Raw genomic sequence first — 15,567 nt, 5'->3', positions numbered from 1 at the left:
GCTGCCTTCCCCGCTCGCGTGCGGCGCAACTTCGCGACGATCCCGAGCGCTCCTTCCTCGGCAGAGGGGGGCTCTAAAGAGACCACGGCCACATTAAGTAAACATCAAAGGGGCTTTGATGAGCAGGGCTCTGTAGAGCACAGAAGCCCCCGAGGAGCTCCGCAGGTCCGCAAGCAGGCAGCATCGGGGACACGGTACCTTAATTTTCCCCACTGTGACACAGGAGAATTTGTTTGAAGAACTAGAGCTTTTTGCCGCTCCGAGATGCGCGCGGGGAGAGCACGCAGCCTACTTCTGGAAAAACCCGTGTTCAGATCTCTCTCTGTTACCGATAGTCAGAAAACCCCATTAAGAAACCAAGGCATCAAAGGCACGTGCCTCCTCAGACTCTGGCACTCTGCTGCTTGTAGGGTCGCTTGCTTGCTTCTGAAGAGCAAGATGCCTCAAGCCAGGCTTTTTTCCCTTCTGAGGGCCATTTCCCATTTTACTTTGCTGCCCGCTAAGGGAGAAAGGGCTTAAAGAGTCCATCTTGTTGCGACGTGCTGATGTGGAGGAAGATGCAGCTCGTTGCCTCTGCTTAGTGTAGAGGAGCGCTTAAGAAATGGGCAAGGGAGGGGACGGTGACCCTCCGGTCTCTAGACACGCGGGGCTAAGTGGAGCAGCGCAGCAGCAGTTGGTTTGGGACCCCCAGCAAAGCCCAGCTGTGAGGCTGACCGAAGACCTCAGTTACGTCCCTGCCTTGCTGGCGCTTAACCTGAGCGGTGTAACCAGCAGGATTGGCTCCCTGCAGCATCCCCTGGTGCTTGCTCTTGTCCCCAGCCTAGTCTGCTAACATCCCTCTCTCTTCTCTTGCAGAACTGGGGCTCCCAGGAAGAGGATGCTGCCTAGTACTGGGGTTCATGTACAAGGAGAAGTACCGCAGGATGACTGAAGGTGAGCACTTCCCTCACCTTCCACTCTTCCTTCCTCTTTAGCAATCTCATTGTAAGGGATGTGGGTGAGCTACCGCTAGGAACACGCTAGGTTCTTGTTCACACCGAGGAGAAACTCCCGCTTCCCCTTTCATCTCTGAAACATCTTAGTGGGAAGCCCCCTGCGTGAAGCTGCGAGAGAAGAGCTTGTTAGTTCCATCCAAAATCCGCTGTCTTTTTCCCATGGAAAGGAGTTGTTGTATGGGAAGCTCTTCTAGCAATTGCCGCATCTAGTCTTTTTAATTCTAGTTGGGTGGTAGTGCCTCACCGTGACACCTTCAGCGAACCAGTTTTCGGTGCCTTTGCACCCCTCAGAGGAGCCGTTCCGTTGTTTGTCAAACCCCTGCACTCTGGCAGAGATCTCATGAAAATTTCCCTATTTATATTCTAGGCATCCCCCAAGTACTTTATGAGCATTGATTAATCCATAGAAATATCATAAATAATTATGAAGCATAATAACTAAACAAAAACTATTTACGCTCGGAAGAATTGGCACCCTTCTGGTCGCTTCGTTGCTTGGCTTTTTCTGGAGCAAACCCTGGTGCAGCACCATCTCTGACTAATGCTGGAGCAGAGAAGGATTAAAGGTCCCAGAGCCCTGCAAGATGGAAGGGTCTTCAGGGTGGGACCGCAAACTTGATCCAAATGTGGATTTAATCCTTTTTGAGGGCTCTGATTGGAAATTATTTGGGCAAAGGGTGTGATCGCTTGCCCCTCTGCGCTTCCCTTTGCTTGCGTGGGCTGGTGTACTGCCAGCAGTTAGCCACGGGAGCGCCTAGTTTTGCAGGGATCTTCGTCTTCACGGGAGTAAAAGGTGCATTAACTTTCGGGGCTAAAAGTCTCGTGGAGGCACGTTTATGGCTCAAATACCAGTTAGAAGATCAAAGGTTCCTTCAGTTTCCCAGGAGCCCTGATACTGAGCTGATAACGTGGGGAAAGTACTTCACAAGACTTCACCTCGTGCTTGTTAATTACCGCGTGCTTTTGAAACATTGATTAGAGTACGGTTTTAACGGGAAGGGGCTGCCCCGTGGGAGAAGGGCTGGCAGAGTCTTGTCCGAGTGCTGTGAGAAGGTGCGATCTCTCTCTCTCCGTACGTTCCTGTCCCTCGAGCCTCTGGGAGAGGCTGCCTGCGGCTGCGCTGGGATGGGGATGCTCGCGGGGTGTCTGAGAGCCGGCAGGACCGCGGGCCCACCTGGGCATCCCGCCGATCCTTTGGGATCGTTCGCAGAAGCTCCTGTCCCTCCCGGTGGATTCAAAGCCTGCGTCCGCCTACGTGGCTTTGTGTGGAGAGAACAAAGAAACATGAAAGGCCAAAAGTGAAGCCTTTGTGTGGGGAAGGGAACAAAGTGTGCCTGCCTGGCGCTGTGCAGCCAGCCAGTTTCTGGCCCCCGCAGGCTCCAGGACCACTACGTTTAAAGGTACAATCTGCCAAAAACTGAAGTCGGGGGATTTCCATGGCTACAAAGACCGCCTAGGACTCGTGTTTTCACTAGAGACGGTTCAGGATGATGATTGCAGGCCTCAAACCGCCTGGGTTTTTGGTGGATTTCAGTGCAGATCCACCCCGTACGGTGTGGGCTGAGCTCTGATGTGAGCCAAGCGGGGGGTCTCAGATGTCTGGTCATCTACAGAGGTACAGCGAAGGTATTTCCTTCCCACAGTACCTGAGCCAGACTCTTTGGGCCAGTTACCTTGCAGGGATAAGGAGAGAGACAGCTTCCCTTTTATGTTTTTGCCAAGTGAGAGCTTTCCTTTTTTATTGCGTGATGGTGCTAATGAATAGCCCTATTCGTAATTACAGGGTAGCGGAAGGAACTGAAAGCAGAGGTAGGCAGTGGGGCAATCGGATAATTATGAGGTGTGGGGTCCCCATCGTAGTGGAAATGGGTAATTACAGGGATCGTTAGAACCTTGCTGTCACGTAACGGAGACATCTACAGAATGCGCTCGTAGGTAGAGAAGCACAAGAGGACTTAGACGGAGGCCTTGTCAGCGTGGAGGAATCGCTTGTCGGTGGGAAAGCGCTTCTCTTGGCTGTCCCCATGGAGAAGATCCAGGCTGGGCACTTGCAGACCAGCGTGGCAACCTCTCCCAGCAGGGTAAAATAAACGTTGTGGCTTACAGATGCTCTGTGGCCATGCCCAGCGAGGGCCTTTGGTAGCATTATGTTGTTTGTTTACCAGCTGGCAAGTGATGGGTGTCCATTAACACAATTGATTGCAGATGTGAGCTCTTCTGGCTGAGCTGTCCTCCAGGGCAAGAAGCCAAAATAAGTGTCCGAGAGCTTGCCTCTGTTAGTCAACGCGTATCAGTGCCTTATGTCAACCTGCGCGGTGAAAAAACAGGTCTGGATGAGGTGTTGGTGTCTCTCCCAGCTGTAAGGCGACAGAGCAGCCTGGGCTGCTGCCGGCACCACCGGTGACGTGCAAGGCAGAAAAATTTTGGGTGCCGTCCCCTCAGCTGGCGTTGCTGTGCCGCATCGGGTGCGATTGCCTCTTGTTTTATGGCCGCTGTGAAGCCCACGCCAGGGAAGGTGCTGGATTTGGGCGCGATTTGGGGGTGCGTATGGGCTGGGGGGTGGGAAGGCGCCGCTCCAGCGTGGCTGCTGTATCCTTATCCCTTTGCAGTGATTGACGATTGCCTCGCCTGCGTGCTGGGATCGCTGTTTGGTGTGCGGCTGTGAGTTGTAGGGTGAAATTAAGCTGGTGACAGTTGTAGACAGAGGGAGAGAGAGGTAGAGCTGTCTGTAATGACGGCCTTGCAATAAAGACGCTTTAGAGTTAATCCTCCACCATCTGTCTTCATTCCGCTAATAACCCACTCAATCAGATGCTGCCGACTGTTTGTTAACATTCAGAAACAGATACATAATCAGGAGGAGCGTGCTGTTTGCTCACGAGGGGCTGGGTTCCTCGTCAGGAACAGCTCTCCCCTGGCCACGGCGGCGGTTCGGCGGGGGCCGCGGCTTGCGGACTGGATGTCCCAAGGCACGTGCCGTGCAACGGAGGCGATGCTGAGGCTGGCGGTGAGCTGAGTTGCCCTGCTTTCCCCGGGGCTTGTGCTGCCCTGGCTCAAAGTGATTTTGGAGCAGAAAGGTGGTATCTATGAGGTGAGTCACCTTAGTCGCCCAAGAACAAGGATCTCGAACTAACCTGAGAATTGGGACTTGTTTTTTTCTATTCCCTCTTCCCTTCACATTCAGTTCTCTTCCCTTCCCAAGGGGTGTGCTGTAAAACCTCTCCCTGCTCACCTATCGTGCTTGATCCCTGCCCGTCCGTAACTGCGGGTCCCAAGTTGGGCTTGCCCCGCTCTCCTCTGCGGCAGTCACGGGCAGATATTCAGCTGTCGATCCTGCTCCTGCTATTTTTCTTCCTCTCTCCTGCCTTTGACTTCTTGCCAGATCTAACTCGAGTCATTAGCAAGCGTCACTGCAGCAATTATGGCACTTTTTGGCTGCCATTCATAAAGCTACTAACGGGAGCGATTAAGCGCTGAGAGGTGTCAGCCTTCTCCTTCACCACCTGTTCCCGCCAGCCGTCGGCTGCTGGAAGGTGCCGACAACCTTCTCCCCGCACGCAGGGCAGCTCCCTTCCCGCCTCTCGCCTCCTTTTCCAGGCGCTTGGCTGGCTCTCGTGTCCTCGCACGCAGCGGGCAGGTGGCATCTCCGCGGGATGGACCCAGCACTCAGTGTTGTCGCTGTGTGGAGGGGAAGGGCGGGCTTTGTCCAGTGTCCAAGGTTGGGTGGTGAAAGCAGGCGTGGCTGGGAAAAGGGACAGAAGAAGGACTCGGTGCAGCATCCTCCTCCTGGACCAGCTAATGGTTAATGATCTGTGCTCAAGGAAGGACAAACTTCAGCTTCCCTGCTGGGTTTATAGCCCTGCTTTCTGCTTTGCTCGCATCCACGCCATCGGCTAGGGACAGGCACGAGGCTAAAACCCGTACCTTAATCTGCAGGCAGCCTCCTCGGTATCGGCCCCCATAGATGCCAATGCTGACTGGTGTGCCAGGAGAGGGGCTTGGGCCGGCGTTATCTCTGGCAGCAGCCACCCTCCGTTTGCATCGTGGCTGGAAGCAGAACCCGGTCTCTGTAGTTTTGTGCATTCAAGGTGTCTCCATTCACTACACAAAGCACTGCGATACCAGCAGCCATTACTGCAGAGCTGCAGCTCTGCGTAGCAACGAGTGCCGCTCTGTGTTTAATTGGGAGAGGGTGTTGCTTAGCAAATCGTATTTGCTGGGTATCGACTGTAGAAATCCGCTCAGGTAAGGGCTGTCCGAGTCCACGGCAGCAGATTTTTCTCTAAAGGCCACGTGGCTGTTGTGGGGCTCTTGGTCAGCGTAAGGCAAACCTTGAGGTTTGGGGGTATAGATGGTGAGAAATGAAAAGTTTTGCGGTCTGAGCTGCGAATCGCACCTTGACTCTTTTGTTCGGAAGGTTTGGAGTCTTATTTAAAGGCGCTGGGACTAATGCAAAGCTGTGATGTCTCCTGTTGGGGGAAGATGGAGGTCCCAACAGGGGACCATCCACGTCCCTCAAACGCGGACGATTCATCCGTGTACCTCAAACGCGGGTTGGGGTCGGCCCAGAGGGCCAGTGACGAGGGTGGCCTGAGCTGAAGGAGAGCCACCAGCCTCCTCTCCTCCTGATGGCTCATGCATCCGACTCGGGATGATTCGGATCAGCCCCTGCCTGCCCGGCAGCACCGGGCAGCTGCCTGTTTCTGGCTTGCGTTATCAGCTGCGGCTTTGTGCTTGTGAACCGCGAGCGGCGTAACTCTGGCTGGGGTTTTTTTTTGTCTTCAACTTCAGCCTATCTCTAGTCTGAAGACAGGTTTCGGTTCTGAGACATGGGGAGAGGATTGTGTATGCATATGAAAGCTGTTTTTATGGCTTATAATTATCTCGTACCCATCCTTAGAATAATTATAGCTCCTCCGTTATTAATAATTGGAATTCCAGTCCTTGTCATAGATCACAAAATGGAGAGGACGCTCAACCCAGGGTTTGCATAATGTACCTTGGTCTAAATTGAATAATTGGTAAAATGGTGAAAATCGTTAGTTTTTTCCCCCATTCCTTGGTGCTGGAATTAGTGAGATATTAGTGCAATTAGCCAGTGCTTCCATTTGAGGCTGCAATCATTTGGTTTGTAATTTAGAATAAATGTAAAAGCCCACTTGTGCTTCTGAACAGATTATTTGTCCTGTTTAAAAGTATCTAATGGGGTGGCTGTCATCTAAGCAAGATACATTTGACCCATTTCAATTTGTTTCCCTTTTAATCTGCTATCTGTTTTCCCGGATCTTTTTTTAATAAAAACATAAAGAAGTGGTGGGTGAGAGAGACCAAAGAGGGAGAGAATAGAAGCGTTATAGATCTGGAGTTTATCATAAGCCAAAGTAACTTGAAATCAAGGCTGTTAAACTGCAGAAAGCAATAAAAAGAAAACACTATTTGGAGATCGTTTAAAGGGCCGAGTGACTTGTCAATGAAAGGTTGCTCTATTCGACTGCTTCTTAATAGCTTCTCAAAGGGAATCTGCAGCTCTTGCAAAAACGAAGGCTGTGGGTACTCTTGCAGCAGCGCTCTGCTGCGGGAGGGAGCGTTTGGGTTAGCAGGGTGCCGGGTGCTGCGGCAGCAATGCCGAGACGGGTAAAATCCGATACCAAGAAGGACGGAGAGCAGAGGAGGAAAGGAGAGGGATTTAAACCCCAAACTGGGTTTAGGCTTTAAAACATGTCCTAAATATTGAAGCCCTGGATATCCTGGGAGGCACGGAGGCATCGCTCTTGTTTGGGCTGTAGGCAGATCTGTGCCCAGTTCAGCTGGCTCCAGCCATCCCACCGTGCCCTCCCCCTTCTTCAGCGGAGAACGGAGGGACGCGGTGCCTTTCCCTCCCGAAGGCTGAGCATCCTTTCTACAGCGGTCTGATTCAAGGCTCCTCTCTCTGTCAGGCCCCGTCTTACTGCCTGGAGAGAAACCAGCTGGGACTCTGGGATGGAGTCCCTGCTGTTTTGGGGAAAAAATGGCTTGTTCACAGAAGCTGGCTGTGCCTCTGCTCCAAATGCCTCTCTGCTTGAACGCCCCTTCTGCTGCCTGCCGTAGTTCAAAGCCAGGAAAATGTCCTATTAGAGCGTGGCGCCGAGACGCAGTGACGTATTCGTGCCACCCATTAGCAGCCCAGCAAGGCAGTTGCTGCCTCAGAATTGCTTGGATTTATGGGGACAGTTAATCTGGGTCTTGCAAGTGACTCTTACATCTGTAGCAGCACAGGCTGAGCCTGAATCTTCCTCAGTCTCAAGGATAAATCGGAGTCAGCACTTCTTACCCCTGTAAAAAGTGACCTTTCTCCTCTACCAGACGCCCAGTGCCTCTGTGCTGCTGGGGGCAGCCTGCGCTGCTGGAGAAGCTCAAACTTCACCCAGTTCTCTGCCCTGACGGTGGAAAGGGTCTGTCCTTTGGGACCAGACCTATAACGTGTCACTTGCTTTAGCTCAAGCAGCTCTGGCTCTGCTCAGCCTGCTTTAACAGCCCCTGAACAGCTTGAGCATCTTCTTGAGCATCCCAGCATCTTCTTACGCTTTGTCCTCTGAGGCCTGGGCGACCGGCAGGACCCACTGGCACCAGTCTGCGGCCTGGGACCGGGATTCCCTGCAAAGCTTTGCTGAAAGCTACAGGATCCCTGGCACAAAAAGCTACTGGGATCCACTGTGGCGGTGGGTCCGTTATTAGCTGATGCCCAAAGCTCCCCACGGGATGCGGTGGGAACTTTGCATTGCTAACTCTGCCGTCGTCGCCAATAAAGGTGCTGTCTCCTCCGGGGCTTGGCAGCTCTGTGACAGGGAAGCTCGCCTTACCCCAGGTGTTGTCACTCGTGTCTCCCCGTGAAGACACGATCGCAATTGATTAAGGAAGGCATCTCCCCTCCAAGCTGCATTGAGCCTTTTGTTCTTTATCTGACAGAGGCATTTGAGAAGGAAGAGATGAGTGGATGGAGCAAGCTCCGGAGAAGTTGTTAAAGATGCATTGTTATCAGCAGAGGTCTCATTGATATTTCTGTGATGCTTTGTGTGTCTGTTAGGTAAACAAGGCAGGGATGTAAGTAAAACCTGACGAAAAACCGGTAAACAAGCTGTCTCTTTGTCGAGTGTCAAGGGGAGGCTTTGCCTGGGTTGGGTCAGCTGGAAATCGGGGTGAAACGCAGGACCTCGCTGGAGAGGCGTACGCTGCCGTGAGCCGAGTCCTTGCTGGCGAAATCCATCGCGCACGTTTCCAGGGATGCTGCCGAGGGAAGGATCCCGTGTGTTCCGCGCCGCTTGGTTCAGGCAGGATAGGCAGGAGAGGAGTTTCATCCGTGATGCTCCGGTTGTCTACCGCGGTTGCAGTGCAGCTGAGCACCTCTGCTGGTTATAAATCTGATAGAAAGCTTGCGAGTTTTATGGTAACGGTGTTGTTGCAGCAGTTAATGGTCTAAGGGTATAATTTTATCTATTGATTTGAGTAGCGGTCCCCTGTGGAAAGCTATTGCTGCGTGGTCTTAAATAAATGAATACAATACTTCCCTGTTCCTGGAGTACCGGCGTAAGATAATTCAGGAGCTGCTTCTCTCGCTGTCCAGCCGGCAGGTGTGCACGGGAAAACCTGGCATCCCGTGGAATCTGGCCCTTTGCAGGGGCTGGAGGGCCTGCTAAAGTCACTTGGGGAGTCTTAGGTGGTAATAAGGACGGATCAATATCTAGGGGGGACTTAGAATATCCTGGCTACTTGAATTCCGTTCCCCTTTAGGTCCTTAATGGCATTTGGAATGGGATGTGCACCTAAGGAACACAGCAAGCTGTTGGGAAAAACTTGTCCTGTAACGTGCACCTGAAAAAGGGCAGAGATAGGTTATGTTCTTCGCCTTACGCTGGCTGGCTGGTGCTGCCTTTGTTGGGCTCGCGGTGGCTTATTTTTAAAGTTTATCAGGAGGCGGGGGGGCACGAATTAAGGGAGATGCAAGGCTTCTCTCTGAAGACGGCGACTCTGGCTTTCTCATCTCTGCGCTGCCTCCGGGCTACCCTCAGAGTCTACCTTGGAGCATGTGTCTCTGTTGATATTTTCTCCTCTCTGCAGAGCTGCTGCTGCAGCCCGGGGGTCTGTTATTTAGCTTTCCGCCCACGGCGACCCTCCCGGAGAGGTTGCTGGTGGGCAGGGTTTCGTCAGCAATACAGGTCATGCCGTTGACGTGGTGTCCACCAGACGAGAACCTGGACATGCAGGTCTGGCTGTGCCATCAAGTCTGCTTCTGATGATGCCGTAAATTCTCCCGGCATGGACAGGATAGCACGGCTGTGTGGAAGCCTCCAGCTTCTCCAAGTATCTGGAAGCCATTGCTTCCAAGAAAAGGATCCGGAGTTTGATTCAGGAAGGGGGCAGGAGGGGTGACAGTATATCCCTACCCAAGGCTGGAGAAAGAGCGTCTCTTCTGCCATTTTTTGGGAGTCCTCCTGGGGCACAGGCGCTGCAATGCAGTGCCGCTTTCTATGAAGCGCTGCAGGCCTACCCGCTGCTGCAAGGAGACGCGTGGCTCGTTCCTGCCTGGTCCAGATCTCTCATCTCCCTCTCCTGGAGGCAGAGACACGTGCACGCTTTCTGCAGGCATAGCCGGGGCTGGAGCTTCACGGACTGGAGCAATGAAGCAGTACCAAGTTACCGTCGCTTAGAATATCAATTAAAAGTACTGCAGCCTTGGAAGTCCTGCTCTGAGACATACCTGTGTTGGTGAACAGCCAGGCGTGCCATTAAAAAGGCTCTCAAGCCAGCAGAAGTAAATCTACTGTGCAATTGTGAGCAGAAACTTGCCGTGGCTAGAGTACTTCCAGCTAAAGCCAGGCTGCGGGGACGGCCGGGTAAGATTGTTGTGAAGATGAAACCCTCCTGGTGTTACAAAGCCTGTGGCTATGGTACGCTATGAAAAGGCTTAAATAAACAGTTCGGAAGCTCTGTTCCCCGCTGGTTTCCCTGTGTCTTAGGTCACATAACGTCATCTCTGCTCTGCAGTCCCAAGCTGTAAGATGAAGCTCCTTTCTTAAGGGAGCAGTGCAAGACAGCTGTATTTCACAGCTCTAATGACAAATTGAAAGAAATTGTGTGTTTCAGGGCAACACGATGAACCTGTTCCCATTTCTCAGCGAAGTGGGACTTTGTTGGATTTGACTGAAAGGTACTGCAAAACACCCAACAAAGTATCTTGCTTTGTTTGGGCTGGCTTTTGCCTTTTTTTTTTTTATAGCCTTCTAAAAATCCATTCTTATCATAAGGAAATAGTGAAATATTGTTGTAAAGTATCCAGTCGAATGCTGCAAGTCCTGGTCTTTTTCTTCCCAAGCTATTTGCTGTATCTGGCCAAACCCTGCCATCTGTATTCACTAAAGAAAACTGAAGTCCATTAGCAGCCTTCAGGTTGAGGTTGATGAAGACAGAAGGAACAGGCATGATCAAAAACCTGAAGGATAGGTGGGGAGCATGAAATTCCCCTTGGCCCGGCAGCCAGCACGAGGGTTATTTCGTACCCGGGGCTGCTGCTGTGATCCTTCCCAAAGCAATGATCTTAAACCAGAAACCTTAGCGATTCCCTCCGGTGCGGCAGCGATCTCGGGGCCCGTATATACATATCCTTTTCTGCCCAGTGTTTGCTCCCATAGGTATTTACTCCATCTATAAATGGGGCTAATCTTAAAACACATCCCGAGATACAACTTGAGATGGGTTTTTTTTTCCCTTTAACAAAGATGAAGGTTTTATATAGACGGGGGAAAGAGAAGGGAAGTGAAATGTTCAGTGACTAATGATCCTCATCAATATTCATGAGAGACGGTATGCATTTTGAGATTTAAAATAAAGGAAGGAAGAAAGAGAGAAAGGAATTGACTTCTTTAGAAGCTAAATGAAATATTTAGGTTGACCTGGAGATAAGTATGCCAGGTCTTTGTTGCCATCAGCTTAGACCAGCATTCGATCAAGTTTTCAAAGAGAAGCAGGGGGAGCTGAGTTGCCGGTGGAGGTTTCTGCAGATGGCGTGGCAGGGAGGTACAAGGGTGGTGGCTGGTGGGGCAGCAGAAGTCTTCAGCTGAGGGTGAAGTCCACGTTAGGCGCTGTACAAGCGGGGAGGGAAGCAGTCCCTACCCCAGGAACCTGCATCCTAAGCCGACTCAAGGAGGGGTACGGAGTAGCAGCAAGGGGGGCTGTCCCAGCGGCGAGGCTGGGCTCAGGCTTGGGCTGTCCCAGGCGAGTCCTGGTGCGCGGTGTCCTCGGAAGAGCTCCGGTCCCTGCGGCAGGGCTGCCCTCTTTGGGAAGGGGCAGTCCTAAAGCGGTGGCTCAGGGGCTGCGGTGGACGTGAACGGAGGCAAGGGTGCCGTAGGACTAAGCAGTCTGGTGAGAACTGGCCCTTGCACGAATGAATGGCTCTGTCTGCAAATGTCTATTGATAGCTGGGGAGCTGATTTCTTTTTTAACGGAAAATATCTCTCTATCCATTGTGCTGTTCCTACCTGAGTGTTTTCCTCCTTTCTCTCCCTTCCTCCCTGCCCCGTCTTTGCTGCAGCAGAAAATCACCCCAAGCGTGCCTAACTTGAAGGTGAAATTTAAAGCCCCCCCAAGTACTTGAAAATAGGTGGGGGACCCTTGATCCTTCCCCATTTCAGTCTTTTGTTAGCTGGGGTGGGGAGGAGGAGGAAAGCCTCTGCAGAGAAAATACCTGAACTACGGTTTTGTCAGAAGGACGTTGCTCTAGACGTGCAGCAGAGGACGGAAAGATCACCAGGATCTTGGTAACCAGATTTAATTGCTGAAAGAGCACGTCAGGCCTGGAAGAAAGGTTTCCTCCCAGCCTTCTGCATTTCTCCTCTTTTAAATCTGTTTTCCTTTCCTCTTCTGCAAGTTGCCCTTGTCTCCCTCTGCTTCCAAGGCTGCTCCTTTTCATTTTCGTGCCATCCCTTCCCTCCGCCGAGTGACAGCTGTCCCACCCCCGCCAAGGTCGTTTGCCCTTGAGACCATCTTTGATCTGTGCCCTGATAGAAGGGCCCGGTATTGACTTTGGCTTCAGCTTCATTAAGAGGCAGCCTCATTTGTCAACTTGTTTGTTTCGATAGCTGCTTGGGAGATGGCAGGGCCCGCAACCCCTCCTCGCCGAGCCGCGGCATTATTCCAGAATTAACTCCCTTTTCAAGGGTTTGCAGGCAAGGTCGTTGCAGGTGGCCCTGCACGGTCCTCTCCTTCTCATTAATCCATGTCACGGGGGTTTTAAGCAAGGTTAGATCCAGTCAGTTTGTGGACGGGAGACTTCTGCCGAGGCTCTGGGTGCTGCGAGAAGCGGCGTGGAGGTGCATTAATCCGCAGTGCTCCCAGCTGGAAACGCAGGCTGTCGCACAGAGGTCCCGTCTGCTCGGAGGGAGCTCGGTGATGGGCACTCGGACGAGCTCTCGTGGTGAGATCCTTGCAGGAGGTTCTCTGGGGCTGGCTGCATAAGGATGGCAAGTAATGAAGATGAATTTCTCTTGTCAGTTGTCATCAGGTAACACATCTGCCAATAATAGCTTCCAGTTTTAATCCAGATGGTCAGATGAGGTTAATCAAATAAGTTACCCAGGCTTTTTTTCCTTTCCTGTTGGTCGGTGAATAATGCATTGACAGGCGTTTGCCTGTAGCGTTTGAGTCCCCAGGGCGACTGTCCTGGAGAGCTTGTAGTGGCAGGGCTGGGACCGTAGCTGGTGGTCGTGACAGATGCGTTCCATCTGCTGTTCCGCGGAGGATTTTGGTGGAAACAATCTTTTCCTAAAGTCGTGTGCAACGACTGAAGCTCTAGACATTGGCATTCCCAGGGTTGTTGAGGGATTTGGAGTGGGTTGGTACAACAGCCTTGGGAGGCAGAGAGGTTCGTGGCAACACAGAAATATCTCTGCTTTGCTTAGGCTCAGAGCAAAAGGAAGAAGCTGTGTTGCTGAGGACGGATGGCAGCAGCACGGGGTGTTTCCAGACCTGTCTGACCTTGCGCAGGAGAAGCAGGTGAAGACAAAAAGCCAAACTTCACCAAACTGACAGCCGGGCTCCGGTTAAGGAGACCTTAAAGTCTCGCTGCCCTCGTGGGGAAGGCGCTAGCGATGCTGTTTCTTTACTCCTGAGAAATTCAGCAGTGCTAACAGAGCCTTTGACAGCCAGGAGGCGTGGAAGCATCAGCCCGGCCCTACAAGTGCCCACGTTAAGGGAAGCAGCTCAAAAACCAGAAGCCGGATTGTGCTGGTGCTGGCTGTCCTGGGTACCGCTCCTGACAGCGAGGAGGGAGCTTAGGGAAAGATGTTCCTGGCTGTTGCCATGGGCATTTTGCTTCAGCGGATCCCGAGGTAATAAGGCATCAGTAATTGCATAGCTCCACGCGGGCTGTGGTGTGACTGGCACCGGAGCGTTGTGTGTGGCGCCGGTCCCCGCAGCCCGGGGAACGTGGAAGAAAGCCGGGGAGGATACTGACTGCGGTGGCAGGAATGGCCCAGGGATTAGAGAGCAGGTTGTAAGAGGAGAGAGGAGGAGGTAAATTTATATAGTCTGGAGGAGGCTCAAGGGGAGACACGACCAGAGTCTATAAATACACGCAGCAACAGAAACCAAGGGAGGAAATTATTCAGAAGAAGGGAGGACAAGGAGCAGTGCCTGAAGCAAAGGCAAGAAAAGTTTATGCTGGGCCTTGCACGGAAGGAGAACAGCCTTCGGCATCGGGCGCCTGGCCGAGCTGGGCACCGCCGCTGCCGAGCCACCCCGCTGCCGCTCTGTGCTCCCCATCCCCTCTGGAAGCCTCCCAAAGCCGGTTTCTCTCTCTCCTACCCAGCTCTGCTTCATTTTACAGCAGCTCCAGCTCGTTTCTTCCCTGCCAGCCGTTTCACACTGGCATCTTGCACCGCGCCGCCCCAGCATGCCTTCGAAGGTTTAATAAAACAGATTGAGATGCATTTGGGCTCATGGCTTGACAACTAGTTCCCCTTGGACGGGAACATTTGCCTTCGCTGGGTGACAATGCTTTGAGCCCGTCGCCTTAGGCACTGTGGCTCATTGCTAGTCATCTCTCCAATGAATAATACACAGGCCTGAATATCTGTCTGCATACATCTTCCTTTCCTATAGGGTAATTTAATGTTATCTTTGGGCCTCCTGCTCCTGAGATGAAGAGATTACTTCAAACCTGCAGCCTGCAACCACAGCCATTGGTTTCAAACGTCATTAAGTTTCATTATAACAAATAAACACTGCAATGACATTTATAAGTTACCAGAGAGCACAGAAACACAAATATGAAGCAGATAAACTGCATTTGATCCAAATAATTACTGCAGGCAATATCGAGCTTAGGCTGAGCTGGCAGCCGGGTGCCGAGTAATTTATAGGAGTCCGTAAGGCGCTGTGTTGCACATTGCTTCTTAAAAATTATGATGATGGTTATGTGTCTCTCTCTGAAGCCTTAAACTCGTCTCGTTCCTGCCTCGCTGAAGGCGGGAAGCCTTTCCTCAAGTCAGAAACAGCGGTGGTACTGGCTAAACGTGCGGTCGGTGCTAGTTTGGGGACGACTTCTATCCCCATTCCACAGGATTTTAGCCTGGAAGGGGACCTGCAGTTGAGGTTTGCTGTGGTTGAAACTGTAAAAGTGGCTTCTATCCCCAGCTGAAAGGTTTCTAGAGGGGGGATTGCTTGGAGAGAGATTTCCACTGTAAGAGGGTGTAATATTATCATAATTAAGTTCCTTTTATTTTGACTCCTAGCTTTACGCTACCTGCTCTTAATCCTGGGGAAGGAATCCTCTACAAGCAAAGCAGATGGAAAAGCATTTCCCCAGCTTCCCTCCCCCAAAAAAACCCTGCATGCAAAGGGGTTTTGTTGCTGTGCTGGTTGTGTGAACTCTCAGGAGGCTTCGCCTCCCTGCTCCGGGCTGGCACATCATCTTGTCACGGGATGGAAAGCTTCCTCTGTCCTGCAGGCATGGAGGCTCGACCCAGGAGGGGGTTCAGAAACAGCTGGGTTTATTGATGAGCATCTCTCATTACCTGCTAATTAACTCAGCAGGCTGCAATGTGCTAATCTCCTCTCGGACTGGGGTTTTGCACAAGCAAGCCATTGACTCTGCAGTGGGGACCATTGAGAAGGAGCTAGTAACAAAACAAACAGCAGAGTCTTGTGTTTAAATACATTTGAGTCCCCTTCTGGCGCGGTCCCTTCTCCTCCAGCAATAAAGCAGAGAAGCCGCTGGGTCTGTTAGCGTCGGTCGGGCACGGCCGCTTCCCCGTGGCTTCTCCCAGGGGTGCACCTGGGCTGATAAGGCAGGTGCAGGGCTCTAAATACTGACTGAATTCACATTTCCTCTTGTTTTGCATGGTTTTATTTGGTTAAACCCCAGTGAAAAAGCAGGACCCGGTTGTTGTAGGCATCGGTGCGGGTCGCTGGCCTCCTCCGTGATGGAGCGATGGAAAACTGCGCTTTCTAGGCATTTCCCTGGGTCTGGGGATGCTGTAGCAGCAGTGGCTTTCGAGGGGGGAGAGCTTTTATTAAGTCTTTATGTACGGATGGAAGAGTA

The 15,567-nt window shown here is 52.0% G+C and overlaps 1 protein-coding gene across 1 annotated transcript in view; it reads left to right on the top strand.

The window, feature by feature from the left end:
• KIRREL3 (kirre like nephrin family adhesion molecule 3) overlaps positions 1 to 15,567 on the top strand; it is a gene marked incomplete at both ends in the record, with an annotated part of 334,100 nt that overhangs the window by 213,683 nt on the left and 104,850 nt on the right. The window contains one exon of the mRNA XM_082330666.1: positions 856 to 933. Coding sequence (XP_082186792.1) covers positions 856 to 933 — 78 coding nt within the window. The remainder of the gene's footprint in view (positions 1 to 855; positions 934 to 15,567) is intronic.

The sequence above is a fragment of the Platalea leucorodia genome (assembly GCF_965183815.1).
Source record: "Platalea leucorodia genome assembly, chromosome: 20".
Taxonomy (NCBI): domain Eukaryota; kingdom Metazoa; phylum Chordata; class Aves; order Pelecaniformes; family Threskiornithidae; genus Platalea; species Platalea leucorodia.
The sequence above is the reverse complement of the archived record's forward strand: the minus strand, read 5'-3'. Positions and strand labels throughout refer to the sequence as shown.